Here is a 17,030-nt window from a genome sequence, read left to right as displayed (position 1 = left end):
CTCGTAAATCTCTTCTGAACCCTCTCCAGCTAGATAATATCCTTCCTATAACTGGGCGACCAGAACTGGACACACATTCCAGAACAGGCCTCACCAACATCCTGTACAACCTCAACATGACTGTCCAACTCCTATACTTAAAGGACTGAGCAATGAAGGTAAGTGCGCCAAGTGCCTTTTTAACCACTTTGTCTATGTGTCGCAGACTTCAAAGCATTGTGCATCTGCACCTCTAGGGCCCTCTGTTCTACAACACTACCCAAGTCCTACTATTCTGAAGGCTCTCATCCCCAGAATGATTTTTACCAATGTCTTAATATTCTTCTTAAAATATGACAGAAAACAGAAAATAGTTCAATTGGAGCTAAAACAGTTGTTTTTGTACTCCTTACCTCAATAGATAAAGGCCAGAGTCCCATATGCATTTATTAACCACTTTCTTAACAGTCACCTTCCACCTTCAACAATTTGAGTACATAAAACCCCAGGTTTCTCTGCTTGGGCACCCACATTAGAATTGTATGTTTTATGTTATATGGTTTTTCTTCATTTCTCCATATTCACACTTGGCTGTACGATATTTCATCTACCATGTGTCCACTCATTTCATCAGCCTATCTTTGTGTGACCTCTTACAGTTGATCATTATTTCCTTTATAGTACCCACTCCGATCCAGTTGATGCATGCAACATGTCCAAATCTAGATCATAAATATATATTAATGAAAGCAGTTAGTTATTCTAATACTGACCCCCTGGGGAATTTCACTACACTCATTCCTATAGTTGGGAAAGTAACTGCACATCAGTACTTCGATGCTTCCTGTTACTGAGCAAAGTTTGCATCCATTTTAACACTGTCCCTTTTATTCCAGGGCCCTCAGCTTTGCTGACAATCCTATTTTGTGAACCTTCATCAAACAGACTTCTGAAAGTCCACAAATACCACCTCAATTCTGCTACCCTCATCAACTATCTCTTTTGCCTCAGTGAAAATCTCAATCAAATCTTTTAAACACTATTTTCCTTTAAATCCATTCAGCTTTTCCTTAATTGATTCACTTTTGTCCAAGTGCCTGTCAATTTTGTCTTAGATCATCATTCCCAAACATGTTCTCACCATAGAGGTTAAATTGACTGGCTGTAGGGCCTAGCTTTTTTTTTTAAAACAACATTCCTTCAGTAACTAACACCATGCCTGTAACAAAGGAGAACTGGAGTTTTATGATTAATGTTTCTCAATTTGCACCAACCTATGCTAAGTATCCTCAGATGTAATTGATCCATAGTTTAACAAACCCAGAGTATAGCCAACCATCCCAATTCATCATCCTTATCATTTTTAGCCCATTGAGTGACTCAGCTACCTCCTCGTTCACAAAGAACCATGGTTGGAATACAAGTGGAGTACAATGAACTGCTCTGGTCTTCCTTTATTTTAAAAAAAGTCAAGATACTGTAAAATCCGCAAAAAAAATACAATGAAGCCAAAACTGAGAGGTTATTCTTATCAGAAAAGATTGGACAGCCTGGTGTTACTGTTTCTAGAAAAGAGAAAACCAAGGGATAATTCAATAGAAATCTTTTAAAGTGTTAAAAGATCCAATAGAACAGACACAGAAGATGTTTCCATTTATGAGAGAAGCCCTGCCAACTGCTGTAAATATAAGATGGTCATAAATAAAATCTAATAAAGAACTCAGAGGAAGTTAATTTGTCCAGATTAGTTAGAATGTGGAACTAGGGAGAAAGTGAGGTCTGCAGATGCTGGCGATCAGAGCTGAAAATGTGTTGCTGGAAAAGCGCAGCAGGTCAGGCAGCATCCAGGGAACAGGAGAATCGACGTTTCGGGCATAAGCCATTCCTGAAGAAGGGCTTATGCCCGAAACGTCGATTCTCCTGTTCCCTGGATGCTGCCTGACCTGCTGCGCTTTTCCAGCAACACATTTTCAGCTAGAATGTGGAACTACCCAATGTGATTGAGACACTGATGTTCTGAGGGGAAAGTAAGAGAAACACATAAATGAAAAGGTAATAGATGGTACATTGACCACATAAGTGAGCATGAGTGAGACAACATGAACCAGTTGAATCGAATGGTCTGTTCAGCCTGAAAGATATTTTCTAATCAACTAGTTCAGTGGTGTTATTACACACCTCTGGAGCAAGTGGGACTTGAACCCAGACCTTTTAGCTCAGTGGTAGGAACACTACTACCACTTGTACAAGAGCACCTAATAGTCATGTCCTGACAGGGAAGTGAACCCGGCCAGCAATAGTGATAGTGCCAAATCCTAACCATTAGTCAAATAGGACTGTTGCTCAATCTCTCTGTAAATATTAAGTTACAACACGGGGTAAACCCCTCTGCTAATTTAAACTACCAACACAGATAAGATTCACACCGTGCTGTAATCTGTTAAAATTCAATAGGCAAAGACCAAAAGTCACTATTTTTAAAAAAAAGTTGTCAATTTTAATTTAAGTCTAACAGAGAATATTAACTAACAACTATTTACAACTCCTTTCTCTTAAACCTATTACCACCCCCTCTACAATATTAGCCCGATAAAAAAATCCCTATTACAATTTACAAAAAAAAAAATCACATTTCAAAACAGTTAGCTTTGCAGCGTGTCCTCTACGTTTTCCTCTGTAGATGCTCTCTCCAGGTCAGTTTCGATGTTTTTTTTCTGTACAAACTCTTTCTCCAGAAAGGTACCTCTCAGGAAGCTCTTACTAGCAGCAGACACCTGTTGGTCTTTTGGCAGTTCTCTTTGCCGCTCTGGCTAACTGTTCAAAATGTTGATATTTAGATCCCAAAATATTGGATTGTTTCATTGGTTTTAATATTGTCAAAATACAAAATTCAAACTTGATTGGAGTTTGGTATCTTGGGGCACAATTTAAACTGACTGTCTGAATTTGAAACTTGTTTTTGTCTAGCAACCTAGCTACTGCTAACTGTTTAACTAACTATTACAATGTTACCTTGTTCAGAACACTGTGCACTGTGTCAGGTAGTTCTGCTAGCTTTTCAACTCTCTTAAAGGTACAGTACACCTCTACACCTTCGTAACAACTACATCCTACCAAAAAGATTAATACCAACTCAAATGCTGCATCAACTGATTGCTGCTTTTCCCTTTTACTTCTTTCTATGCATTCTTTTTAATTTAACCTTACTTATCTTCTTGAGGAGAGCAATGACAGCATTGTGGTTTCCAGCACATCAGAAACAAGATTTGTCTTGGTGGAGGGAGTCAAGTTGTGCTCCGTCAGCAGTAGTAGAAGCCCAGTATGGGACCAAGCATCTTGAACAAAGACTAAATTACAGAGACCGGCACAATGCAGTTTCATGGCCTCAGTAGAGGGGCAAGATGACGCCGAGGAATGGTGACATGTTTCTGCAGCAGTGGCACAGCGAAGGGAATTAGGGATGACCAATTGCTTTGTGATGTTGGTCTCAGCATCTGGGTGGATGAGTCAGGATCCAAGCCGACAGGTAAGCACCTAAGAAGGTCTGTGCTTTTTTTTTAATTTTTCTACCTTTCTACTCTTATGTCTGGTTTATTTGTGTTTTATGATGATGCTGCAGAGTGGCAACATTATACAACACTTCTAACTATTTGTAAAAAATACATGTAACAAATACTCATGACAATAAATCAAAGGATGATTTTGTTAAGTATTATACTCTCAGCATCTCACTTTTTTCTATGTCATGTTCAAAGTATGAATGTATTAATTTTAACTTGTATGCCTTGATATTTTTGTACAAAAGAACCTGAAGTGATCATCATGGAATCATAGAATTTTACAGTACATGAAGAGATCATTTGTCCCATTGTCTAAAATACTCGATAGAAAGATAGAGGCTAATGAATTACAGGTTTCCAAATGTTTGATATACATGGGTACTTTTGTGTTCCAGACGAAGTTAAAATACAAAAGATAACCAAAAGGAATGGGTGAAAGTAGAAACTACTTAATAGAAATGTTAAGTGTCTGCTTAACCCCATTAAAGTTATTCGGGTGAGTAAGAATTAAAATTTTAAAAGTGAATATACATAGGGGTTCTTTAATTAGCAGTTACATATTTCTGCAGGAAATCTGCGAAAATCTGGAGAAATAGTTCTTTTATAAATACTAATCAACCAGAACATGCATCAAATTAATTCTTCCCATCTGTCTTTACAAATTAAGGCTGTCAGCAATTTCCAACCTTGATCAGATTGGCTTAGGAATGCAACATATGTAGAGGTCAGTAAACCATATGCTGCAAGGTAATGCAAAACAGTAACAAGTAATACAAAGGATTAATGCATCAGCTCAGTGAAGTGCAACATTTGAGAATTTATCAAGATTAAGAGTGAATCTTTTACTATTAGATGTCCACTGCCCAGCTGATTAGGTCTTTTTCTTCAGTGCTATTTCAAGGTTGTAATACAGTCCATTATCAACATGCTCACAAAGACTTTGAAAGCCAAAGACTTTTTTTGTCATTAGCATCATCTGACCTTCCTTCTGAGTGACAATACACCTTAGTCTCTGATCTCTGAAAAACGTGACACCTCTTGATAACCATGTTACTCTTTCTTATTATTTTATTTACTTGATTTGGTGTCAACAAACCCAATTCCCTGATCCATCAACATTTACCCCTCAATAATATTCTCCTAATAGAGACCATGAAATAGCATCACTTTAAATTCTCTGATTGGGACCATGAAATTCCCCAAGAGACCACATGAATGACATGGCATAATGGTCATCAATTAGGATCTAAATAAAGGCTAATGTACCCTCTTGTAGAAAGAGCTGGGCAAGTCTGGCGTCAACTACTGAAGAAGGGTTACACCCAAAACGTTGACTTTTCCACCTCCTAATGCTGCCTGGCTTGCTGTGTTCTTCCAGCCTCCTGCCTATCCACTGTGAATTACATGATAATACCATAGTACTAGGAATAAAACAACCAGTGTGCCCATCAAGCAGCAACCTATCACCAAGAAACAAAGTCACCCATATAAAAGCAAAATACAGTACTGCGGATGCTAGAAATCTGAAGAAAGAAGAGAAAGTGAAGAAAGATGGCAGGTCTGGCAGCAAATGTGGAGAGACAAACAGAGTTAATGCTTCAAGTCCAGTCTGCTGATGTGGACCCAGAAGCTATAATTTTTAAGAAATAATTATGTGTTAACATTGATTGACAGGGTAATTTATTTTAAACCACCTTCCCGGTTATTTTATTTAGAATGTCATAGATTATATTCGAATGTGGACTGTCTCACCTGTCAAGGCACAATTTGACACAAATGTCAAAGCATGACTAGAAGTTTTAGAACAGGTTGTTGGATGCAAATTGGATTATGTTGCATAAACATGTAAGGGTCTGAAACTTCCGTTTTTAAATTCACTTATGGGATGTAGGCATTGCTGGCTGGGCCAACATTTTATTGCCTGGCTCTGGCTGCCTTCTTGAACTGCTGCACTCTACGTGGTGAAGGTAGATCTGCAATGAGGTTAGGGAGGGAATTCCAGAATTTTGACCAAACAACGCTGAGGGAATGGCAACCTCTCTCCAAGCTGGAATGTCGAGTGGCTTGGAGGGGAACTTGCAGCTGGTGGTATTCCCATGCATCTTCTAGGCAATTCTAAGAGTTGCTAAATTCAATTCTGCCAAGCTATAGCTGTGGGGACTGTTGTGTGATCTATTGAATTCCTCACAGACACAGTTCAAGAGTTACTGAACTGTCAATTTTAGGCACTCAAGAGAAGGCTGTTACCTTCAGGCTACTCAGTCAAGTATTTAGAAGTGCAGACAGCAAGCTGTATGCTTAGCACTGCTGTTAGTTAGCAGGATTACTAAGGAGTCAAATGAACTAAACTCAGTTGGGCTCAAGAAGTCCAAACATTGTTTAGAATGGGTCTACGCCACTTTGCTCAGGCAGGAATTCCAGCTGCCACTTGTTTCAACTGAGCAAGGTTAGAATTCAGGAAAATATCCAGGGGCAATACTAATGTGGTAAAGCCAGCTGCTGGTGAAAAGATGGAGTTGGAAAGGATGGCGACCAACATGACAGTGCTTGATGGAGTGATGGGTTTTGAGGCCAGATAATTAAAAAAATTAAAATTTGTAATCCTTGGAAGGGGGCTGTTGAACAACCTGAGAGATCTGCCTTGATTTCACTTGTTACCTGATATGCTCTGTAGGATGTTGATCAATTTATTATTCATATTTTCCTTACTTTATTTCTGAATGTTAGAACATAAGTGAAATAACTCCACAGAGACCGGTATCCCATCAACAAGTCACCTGTTATTTACATGTGCATAGTATTTGGCACTGGTCCAGATTTCTTAAAGCCAGTTGTCAGAGCGAACAGAACCTCCGACACTCCTGTTACACCTGGTCAGCCAGAGCTTCCTGATTGGGAACTCATTCTATGAGGTTTACTTGGTTGACCGCATTGCAATCACTACAATAAATTGTATAACTCTTGTTTAAGTACAAAATCTTGTTGCATAGTTCTTTTAATAAGTACTTGGATCCCACATTTTGTCAATCTTTTTAAACAATTACTGATCCCTAGTCAGGACTGGGATGTATATTTGGAAGTTTGATCCAGGATCAAACAGGGGTCTTCCTCATAGTTTCTGTAATAAGGTCTGTTATCTTAATAGAACTTATACATATTTGCTATCGTGGAATGACTACATCTTGTTTAAGACAAAAGTCTCCTCTCATTAGTCTAGCAAGCCATTTTCCACGACCAAACTGCATCAAACAGATCCTGTAAATCTCCAGCAGGAAAGAAGGTGGCAGCAAATCTACTGGACAGGTCATACAGTGTGATGAATAGCAAGAGTTTCTCTCATAGCATGGTGGCAAGGAGTACAGACTTTATTCAGCTGCCTCTTATATCCTGGCAATGGTGGAGGTCTGGAGATTTCGCCAGACACAATTTTACAAAGGCTTATCTTGCAGACAGTAAGAAGCCGGAAGAGTTGAACATTTGAGAATCCTACAAAACTGAACCCTTGAGGAAATATGTACCAGGCAGAATTGACAGTTAATGGTATAAAGAACATATCAGATTTGGTAAGAGATGCGAAGCAGCAAGAGTGAACTAGAATTACAAAGCCAAAAATAGAAAGTATTGGAGAAATTCAGAAGGTCTGGGTCCAGTGACCTTTCATCTGAATTGAAAGCAGCTGGGAGAGACAAGGGTGGGGATGGGGTGAGCAGAGATAGGCAAACAGATCCCCCCAAAGGGAAGGAGGCAATAGGATTGTGGACAGTAAGATGGGTGTGAAATAAATGTTGATTGGCTACTAATGGGAAGTATGAATAGTTGAAAATGGATTAGCTGTGCTGGGAATAGTCCATAGAGATCATGAGGTTGTGGAGGTGGGTAAAATAGTGTTAAATTCAATTTTGAGTACGATAAGATGCAGAAAACTATGTGCTCTAGCTTGTATTGAGCTGCACTGGAACATAATGACAAGCCTGGCAGAAACACTGGCAGTTGAACATGTTGTTTTGAATGGCAGGCAACTGGAAGCTTAAAGTTGTTTTTACGAATAGAGCAAATGTGTTCCACAAAACAGCCACCCAGTCTGTGTTTTATCTCCTCAATGTAGAAGGCAGCATTTGTGAGCAGCAAATGCTGTTGATGGGACTGAATGAAGTGGAGGTGCGACTTCACCTGTTTGTTGTGTTTGGGGCCTTGCACTGTGAGGAGGGAGGAGGCAAACAGGTAAATGCCGCACCTTCTGCGATAGCATTATTGCAATAATGCTGAGTTAGCATAACCGTGAAGTCGTACGTAGATAAAAACAAGGACTGCAGATGCTGGAAACCAGAGTCTAGATTAGAGTGGTGCTGGAAAAGCACAGCAGGTCAGACAGCATCTGAGGAGCAGGAAAATAGATGTTTCGGGCAAAAGTCCTTCATCAGGAATAGAGGCAGGGTGCATGCAGAGTGGAGAGATAAATGAGAGGGGGCAGGGGTTGGGAGAAAGTAGCATAGAATACAATATGTGAATCGGGGTGGGGATGGAGGTGATAGGTCAGAGAGGAGGGTGGAATGGATAGGTGGAAAGGAAGATAGGCAGGTAGGACAGGTCATGAGGGCGGTGCTGAGCTGGAAGGCTGGAGATGGGGTGAGGTGGGGGAAGGGGAAATGAAGAAACTGGTAAAATCCACATTGTTGCCATGGGGTTGAAGTGGTCCGAGGCGGAAGATGAGGCATTCTTCCTCCAGGCGTCGGGTGGTGAGGGAGTGGCGGTGGAGGAGGCCCAGGACCTGCATGTCCACTTTGGGGCCTTGGATGGAGGTGAGGGAGGAGGTGTGGGCGCAGGTTTTGCAATATCTGCGGTGGCAGGGGAGGGTGCCAGGAAGGGAGGGTGGGTTGTTGGGGGGCGTGGACCAAACCAGGTAATCATGGAGAGAACGGTCTTTGGGGCAAGCGGAAATGGGTGGGGAGGGAAATACATCCCTGGTGGTGGGGTCCGTGTGGTGGTGGCAGAAATGTCGTAGGATGATGTGGTTTATGCGAAGGTTGGTAGGGTGGAAAGTGAGCACCAGGGGGGGTTCTGTCCTTGTGACAGTTGGAGGGGTGGGGTTTGAGGGCGGAGGGACGGGATGTGGATGAGAAGCGTTGGAGGGCATCTTTAACCACATGGGAAGGGAAATTGCAGTGTCTAAAGGAGGAGGCCATCTGGTGTGTTCTGTAGTGGAACTGAGCCTCCTGGGAGCAGATACGGCAAAGGCGGAGGAATTGGGAATACGGGATAGCATTTTGCAGGAGGTAGGGTGGGAAGAGGTGTAATCCAGGTAGCTGTGGGAGTCGGTGGGTTTGTAAAAAATGTCGGTGTCAAGTCGGTCATCATTAATGGAGGTGTCAGAGATGGTCCAGGTGAATTTAAGGTCAGGGTGGAATGTGTTGGTGAAGTTGATGAATTGCTCAACCTCCTCGCGCCAATGCAGTCATCAATGTAGCGGAGGAAGAGGTGGGGAGTGGTGCCGGTATAACTACGGAAGATGGACTGTTCTACGTAGCCAACAAAGAGACAGTCATAGCTGAGCCCCATATGGGTGCCCATGGCTACCATTTTGGTCTGGAGGAAGTGGGCTCCAATCCGCAGCCCTCCACTCCCTCTGCTCCAATCCTGCAGCCCTCCACCCCCTCTGCTCCAGTCCCAACCTCCCCATCAAACCAGCAGATAAAGGGGGTACAGTGGTAGTTTGGCGCACTGACCTCTACGCCGCTGAAGCCAGATGCCAACTCGAAGACTCCTCCTCCTACCGCCCCCTCGACCGTGACCCCACCCTATCACCAAACATCATCTCCCAGACCATACAGAACGTCATCACCTCAAGAGATTCCCACCCACAGCTTCCAACCTCATTGTCCAGGAAGCCCGTACTGCCCAATTCTACTTCCTTCCCAAGATCCACAAGCCTGACCACCCTGGCTGACCCATTGTCCCAGCCTGCTCCTGCCCCATCGAACTCATCTCCACTTACCTTGACATTGTCCTATCCCCCCTAGTCCAGGAACTCCCCACATACATTCGTGACACCACCCACGCCCTCCGCCTCCTCCAAGACTTCCGTTTCTCCGGCCCCCAACGCCTCATCTTCACCATGGATATCCAATCCCTCTACACATCCATCCACCATGACCAGGGCCTCCAAGCGCTCCATTTCTTCCTCTCCCGACATCCCCAACAGTACCCTTCCACCGACACACTCAATTGTTTCACTCAACTTGTCCTCACCTTTAACAATTTTTCCTTCGAATCCTCCCACTTCCTCCAAAGGTGCCAAGCAACAGGATTGTTGTCATGGGTGATTTCCATTTCCCTCATAATGATTGCAACCTCCTTAGTCCAAATAGTTTGGATGGAGCAGAATTTGTCAGATATGTCCAGTAAGGATTCCTGAATCAATATGTAAATAGGTCAACTCGAGGGGAGGCTATATTTGGTGCTTGGCAATGAACCAGGCCAGGTGTGTGAATTTTAGCAAGGTGTTTTTAAGTTCCCTATGGTAGGCTCATTCAGAAAGTAAGGAGGCATAGGATACAGGGAAATCTGGCTGAGTGAATTCAGAATTTGCTGGCCCATAGAAGGCAGAGGGTGTTAGTAGATGCACAGTATTCAGCATTAAGCTCGGTGTCCAGTGGTATTCTGTTCTAGGACCTCTGCTCTTTCTGATTTTTATAAATGACTTGGATGAGGAAGTGGAAGGGTGGCTTAGTAAGTTTCCCGTGACACGAAGGTTGGAGGAGTTGTGGATATTGTGGAGGGCTATTGTAGTTTGCAGCAGGACATTGACAGGATGCAGAGGTAGGCTGAGAAGTGGCAGATTGAGTTCAACCTGGAAAAGTGTGAAGTGATTCATTTTGGAAGGTTGAATTTGAATGCAAAATACAGGGTGGAAGGCAGAATTCTTGGCAGTGTGGAGGAACAGAGGGATCATGGGTCCATGTCCATAGATCCCTCAAAGTTGCCACCCAAATTGATAGGGTTGTTAAGGCGGTGTATGGTGTTTTGGTTTTTATTAGCAGGGGGATTGCATGTAAGAGCCACAAGGTTATGCTGCAGCTCTATAAACCATTAGTTAGACCACACTTGGAATATTGGGTTCAGTTCTGGAAGGATGTGGAAGCATTAAAGAGGGTGCAAAGGAGATTTAAGACCATAAGACTCAGGAGTGGAAGGAAGGCCATTTGGCCCATTGAGTCCACTCCGCCATTTAATCATGGCTGATGGGCATTTTAACGCCACTTAACCACACTCTCCCCGTATCCCTTAATTCCTTGCAAGATTAAGAATTTATCTATCTCTACTTTGAAGAGGCCTCCACTGCGCTTCATGGCAATGAATTTCACAGGCCTACCACTCTCTGGCTGAAGAAATGTCTCTTCATTTCCATTTTAAATTGACCCCCTCTAATTCTAAGGCTGTGCCCATGGGTCCTAGTATCCTCACCTGATGGAAACAAATTCCCAGCATCCTCCCTTTCTCAGCCATGCATTATCCTGTAAGTTTCTATTAGATCTCCCTCAACCTTCTAAACTCGAATGAACACAATCCCAGGATCCTCAGCCGTTCATCGTATGTTAGGCATACTATTCCAGGGATCACTCATGTGACTGTTCGCTGCACATGTTTCAGTGCCTGAGATGTGGGGCACAAAAGTGGACATAGGGGGCCCAACTACAGCTTTATAAAGTCTCAGAAGCCCATCGCTGTTTTTATATTCCAATCCTCTTGAGATAAATGACAACATTACATTTGCTTTCTTAATCATGGACTCAACCTGCAAGTCAACCTTGAGAGAATCCTGGACTAGCACTCCCAATCCCTTTGTACTTTGGCTTTATGAATTTTCTCACAGTTTAGAAAATAGTCCATGCCTGTATTCTTTGTCCCAAAGTGCAACACCTCGTATTTGATCACGTTGAATTTCATCAGCCATTTCCTGGACCACTCTCCTAAACTGTCTAAGTCTTTCTGCAACCTCCCCACCTCCTCAGAGCTACCTGCCTATCCACCTAACTTCATACCATCGGCGAACTTCACCAGATCATTAATATATAAAAAGTGAACAGCTGTGGCCCCAATACTGAACCCTGCGGGACACCACTTGTCACTGGCTACCATTCCAAAAACGAACCTTTTATATCAACTCTCTGTCAGACAGCCAATCTCAAACACCATGGGCCCTCACCTTACTCAGCAGCCTCCCGTGAGGCACCTTATCAAAGGCCTTTTGGAAGTCTAGGTAGATAACCTCCACTGGATTTCCCTGGTCTAACCTACTTGTTACCTCTTTAAAGAATTCTAACAGGTTCGTCAGGCATGACCTCCCCTTACTAAATCCATGCTGACTTGCTCCAATCTGACCCTGCACTTCCAAGAATTTAGAAATCTCATCATTAACATTGGATTCCAGAATTTTACCTACAACCGAGATTAGGCTAATCACCTATCATTTTCTATCTTTTGTCTTGAATCTTTCTTGAACAAGGAGGGTTTAGAACAGCAATTTTCCAATCATCTGGGACTTTTCCCGACTGCAGTGATTTTTGAAAGATTACAACCAACGCCTCCGCTTTTTCTTCAGCCACCTTCCTCAGAACTCTAGGATGTAGCCCATCAGGGCCAGGAGATTTAGCAATTTTTAGACCTTTTAGCCTTTCTAGCACTTTCTCTTTTGTAATGGCTACCATACTCAACTCTGCCCCTTGACTCTCCTTGATTGGCCGCACGGTGGCTCAGTGGTTAGCACTGCTGTCTCACAGCACCAGGGTCCCAGGTTCGATTCCGGCCTTGGGCGACTGCCTGTGTTGAGTTTGCACATTCTCCCAGTTCTGCGTGGGTTTCCTCCAGGTGCTCCAGTTTCCTCCCACGGTCCAAACATGCGCAGGTCAGGTGAACTGGCCATGGCTAAATTTCCCGTAGTGTTAGGTGCATTAGGGAAATGGGACTGGGTGGGTTATTCTTCGGAGGGTCAGTGTGGACTGGGTGGGTTACTCTTCGGAGGGTCAGTGTGGACAGTGTGGGCAGAAGGGCCTGTTTCCATACTGTAGGGAATCTAATCTAATCATATTACTCATGTCTTCCACTGTGATGACTGACACAAAATATTTGTTAAGTTCTTCAGCTATTTTCTTATCTCGCACCACTAGATTAGATTACTTACATTAGATTAGATTAGATTACTTAGTGTGGAAACAGGCCCTTCGGCCCAACAAGTCCACACCGACCCGCCGAAGCGCAACCCACCCATACCCCACATTTACCCTTACCTAACACTACGGGCAATTTAGCATGGCCAATTCACCTGACCTGCACATCTTTGGACTGTGGGAGGAAACCGGAGCACCCGGAGGAAACCCACGCAGACACGGGGAGAATGTGCAAACTCCACACAGCTAGTCTTGCTGCATCAATTTAGAGCGGCCCAATTTCTACTTTTGCCTCTCATTTGTTTCTTATGTACTGAAAGAAACTTTTACTATCATTTCTAACATTACTGGCTAGCTTACCTTCATATTTGATTCGCTCCTTCTTTATTTCTCTCTTTGTTATCTTCTGTTTGTTTTTGTCGTCTTCCCAATCTTCTGATTTCCCAGTGCTCTTGGCCACTTTATAGGCTCTCTCTTTTCCTATGATACATTTCCTGACTTCCTTTGTCAACCATGGCTGTCTAATCCCCTCCTGGATAATCCTTCTTTTCTTTGGAATGAGCCTCTGTAATATGTCCTCAATAACACCCAGAAATTCCTGCTATTGTTGCTCTACTGTCTTCCCCACTAGGCTCTGCTTCCAGTCGATCTTCATCAGTTCCTCTCTCATGCCCTTGTAATTACCTTTATTTAACTGTAAAACCATTACATCCGATTTTGCCTTCTCTCTTTCAAACTGTATACTGAACTCTACCACATTATGATCGCTGCCTCCTAAGTGTTTCCTTACTTTAAGATCTTTTATAAAGTCTGGCTCATTACATAGCACTAAGTCCAGAATACCCTGCTCCCTTGAGGGCTCCATCATAAGCTGTTCCAAAAAGCCATCCTGTAAGCATTCCATTAATTCCCTTTTTTTGGATCTACCGGCAACATTACTCACCCAGTCTATTTGCATATTGAAGTCCCCCATGATCGCCATGACCTTGCCTTTCTGACATGCCCTTTCTATTTTCTGGTACATCTTGCACCCCTGATCCTGACCACTGCAGGGAGGTCTGTACATGACTCCCATTATGGTTTTTTGCCTTTGTGTTTCCTCAACTCCACCTACAGACTCCACATCATCTGACCCTACGTCATTCAGTGCCATAGATTTAATTTCATTCTTAACTAATTTGGCAACCCCGCCCCTTCTGCCCACCTCCCTGTCTTTTCGATAAGTTGTAAATCTTTGGATGTTTAACTGCCAGTCCTGAAACCCGTGCAAGCAAGTCTCTGTGATGCCTACCACATCATAATCGTTCATGATGATTTGTGCTGTTAATTCATCTACTTTGTTACGAATACTATGAGCATTCAGGTAAAGCACCTTAATGCTAATTTTCTTATCCTCATTATTTCTTTCACCTCTAGTAGTATGTCCTAAGTTATCCTTCCTTTTTGCTTCATTCCTGGTTTGCCTCGAAGTTAAAAAAAGCTAACCTGCTGCTTATCTTTCTACTTGACTCCATACTCCCTGTTGCTTTCTCTTTCCCTTCCCCCCCGACTCAAGTTACCAGAATGCTGCTTGGACTGGAGGGCATGTCTTATGAAGAAAGGTTGAGGAGGCTAGGGCTTTTCTCATTGGAACGAAGAAGATTGAGAACTGACGTGATAGAGGTGTACAAGATGATGAGAAGCATAGATAGAGTGGACAGTCAGAGACGTTTTCCCAGGGCGGAAATGGCTGTCATGCCGGGGCATAATTTTAAGCTAATTAGAGGAAAGTTTAGGGGAGATGTCAGAGGTAGGTTCTTTACACAGATCGTGGTAGGTATGCAGAATGCACTGCCAGTGGTAATAATAGTCAGATAGATTAAGGACATCCTTGGATAGGCACATGTATGATAGTAAAATGAAGGGTGTGTAAGTCAGTTTGATCTTAGAGTAGGATAAAGGTCAGCACAATATCGAGGGCAAAGGGCTGTGCTGAACTGTTCTATGTTCTAGATACAACTGGTGGTTATTCAACCTGAGGGTCACGATCCCTCAAAGTGAGAAATTGAGAAGCAGCGTCTTTTCTGGTCCTCAACCAGAATGGAATTGAACCCACTGACCCATCAGTTGACTGGATGGCTGTTCTGCAATGCAGAGTATTGCCAACAGAGTGGGTTCAATTCCCGCACCAATTATCATGAAGGACACTCCATCTGAACCTCTCCCCTGGCCTGAGACATGACGACCCTCAGGTTAAACTCCACCACCAGTTGTATCTTTCTAATGAGACAGGAGACCAGTGGCCCATTAAGACTATGGCAAGACTAAGACATTAAAGTATGTACTACTTTAAAAATAGATACAAGTATACCTTTGCACCCAGCTGAAATGTTGCTTCACCCTCCAATTCACCTTATCTTGATTCAACATGTGCAATGCCAGAAGAAATCGCATATTTCTGTAAATATTTCATATTAAAATTGATCCTCCATGTGCAATGTCACCAATGGCAAAAGGACCAACTGCAGTTTTACAACTATGCATTGGCAATAAATTATAATGAGGTATAAATTATTTAAAAATCTGTTAAGGATATAGGTATTTCAAATCTTGCTTCACCTGAAAATTGCACACGATCTTCCATATCCAATATGTGCAATAATGAACAGTGTGCATGTTTGTAGAAGAAACATGTCCCCAACAAAGCTTTAACAGATGTCAGTTAAAGTAATACAAATTATGTATTTTTAGCCAATTCAAATTCACTTACCAGTAAAAAAGTTCTTCTGGGCAAAAATAAAATGATAGGTTGCTTTGTACACTTCAATTTCACACTGCCACTCTTGAGGCATGTTCCATATCCTTTGGTAAAAGGCATTGAGATGAAACTAAAAAGAAAGATAGTTAAGGTAGAATAGACATTAATGTTGAATAGAAAAAGTCCAAATACAAACTGAACTAGTACGTCTGCAGTTCAAATAATGTTATTTGCTTTCAATAACAAAGCTAATTTGTAATGTGCTAAATTAAAAAGGTACTCACATGTAATATCAAATTAATTTTTACAGTAATTTTGTAATTTAAGTCATGGACAGCAGATTTGGCTGACCTCAAGTAAGCAGAATCTGGGAAATCAGTCATTACAATATTGAAGTCCAGATGTGAAAAAAAACATAAATGGAGTTTCAGCAGCTGATGACTGAGACAGGATGAAATGAAGCAATGTTACAGAACTGGCTTAACCTCAGAATATTGCTAGGGAGAAGAATGGAGTCACTAAGATAGGAAATGGTGTTTTTAGTAGGAACCAATGTTTTATGGGTTCAGTCTTCCCAATATTTAGTTGGAGGAAATTTCTATTCAACCAGTACTGATATTGGACTAGCAGTGTGACGCTGCAGAAACTGTGAAAGAATGAAGAATACTAGTGAAGTAGAGCTAGATGTCATCTGTAATTATGTGAAAGCTAACTCTGCTTCTGCATAATGTTAATAAAGAATACCAGCGAGTTGAGAAATGGAATATATCCTTGGGAAACACCAGGTGTAACACTGTGGAAGGAGCAGAAGAAGCCATTGCAATTGATTATCTGGTTTCAATGAGATGGATGAGAACAGAACCAGGTTAGACTGGTGCATAACAATGGAGAAGCATTGGAGGAGGAGGATGTGAACTGCCAAAAAGGTGGCAGACAAGTTGAGAAGGACAAGGAAGAAACATTTAACTTTGTCTCAATCAACTTAGTTAAAAATCACACACCACCAGGTTATAGTCCAACAGGTTTATTTGAAAGTACTAGCTTTCAGAGCACAGCTATCTGATGAAGGAACAGCGCTCCAAAAACTAATACTTCCAAATAAACGTGTTGGACTATAACCTGATGGTGTGTGATTTTTAAACTTTGTCCACCTCAGTCTCCACATCCTGGCTTCAATCAGCTTAGTATCATGTGCGATATTGATAGGAGTTGTTTCAATACTGACAAAGACTGAATCCTCACTGGAAGGATTGAAACATGGAGCTCCAAGGAAGATGAGCACTGATTTGGAAGGCAACAATGTGTTCAAGGATTTTGGATAGGCAATGGGGATCTTTGTATTCATTCATTCATGGGATGTAGGTATGGCTGGTACAGTAGCATTTATTGCCCATTCCTAGTTGCGTTTCAGAAGATGGCAGTGAGCTGTCTTTTTCAACCTTGCAGTCCATTTGGTGTAGGCACACCCGCAATGCCATTAGGAAGAATGCACTTAGTGGTGAGTATCTGGAACTAGCTGCCAGAAGTAGTGGTGGAAGAGAGTACAATTTTGTCATTTAAGAAACATTTAGAAAGATATATGGATGCGAC

The 17,030-nt window shown here is 42.3% G+C and overlaps 1 protein-coding gene across 11 annotated transcripts in view; it reads right to left on the bottom strand.

The window, feature by feature from the left end:
- Positions 1-17,030, bottom strand: part of kiaa1109 (KIAA1109 ortholog) — a 420,067-nt gene that overhangs the window by 299,579 nt on the left and 103,458 nt on the right. For all 11 annotated transcript variants that reach the window (XM_043674034.1, XM_043674040.1, XM_043674039.1 and 8 more), the window contains one exon: positions 15,453-15,570. In XM_043674034.1, coding sequence (XP_043529969.1) covers positions 15,453-15,570 — 118 coding nt within the window. The remainder of the gene's footprint in view (positions 1-15,452; positions 15,571-17,030) is intronic.

The sequence above is a fragment of the Chiloscyllium plagiosum genome, chromosome 32, assembly GCF_004010195.1.
Source record: "Chiloscyllium plagiosum isolate BGI_BamShark_2017 chromosome 32, ASM401019v2, whole genome shotgun sequence".
Taxonomy (NCBI): Eukaryota; Metazoa; Chordata; class Chondrichthyes; order Orectolobiformes; family Hemiscylliidae; genus Chiloscyllium; species Chiloscyllium plagiosum.
This window is presented reverse-complemented; position numbering and strand designations above follow the sequence as displayed.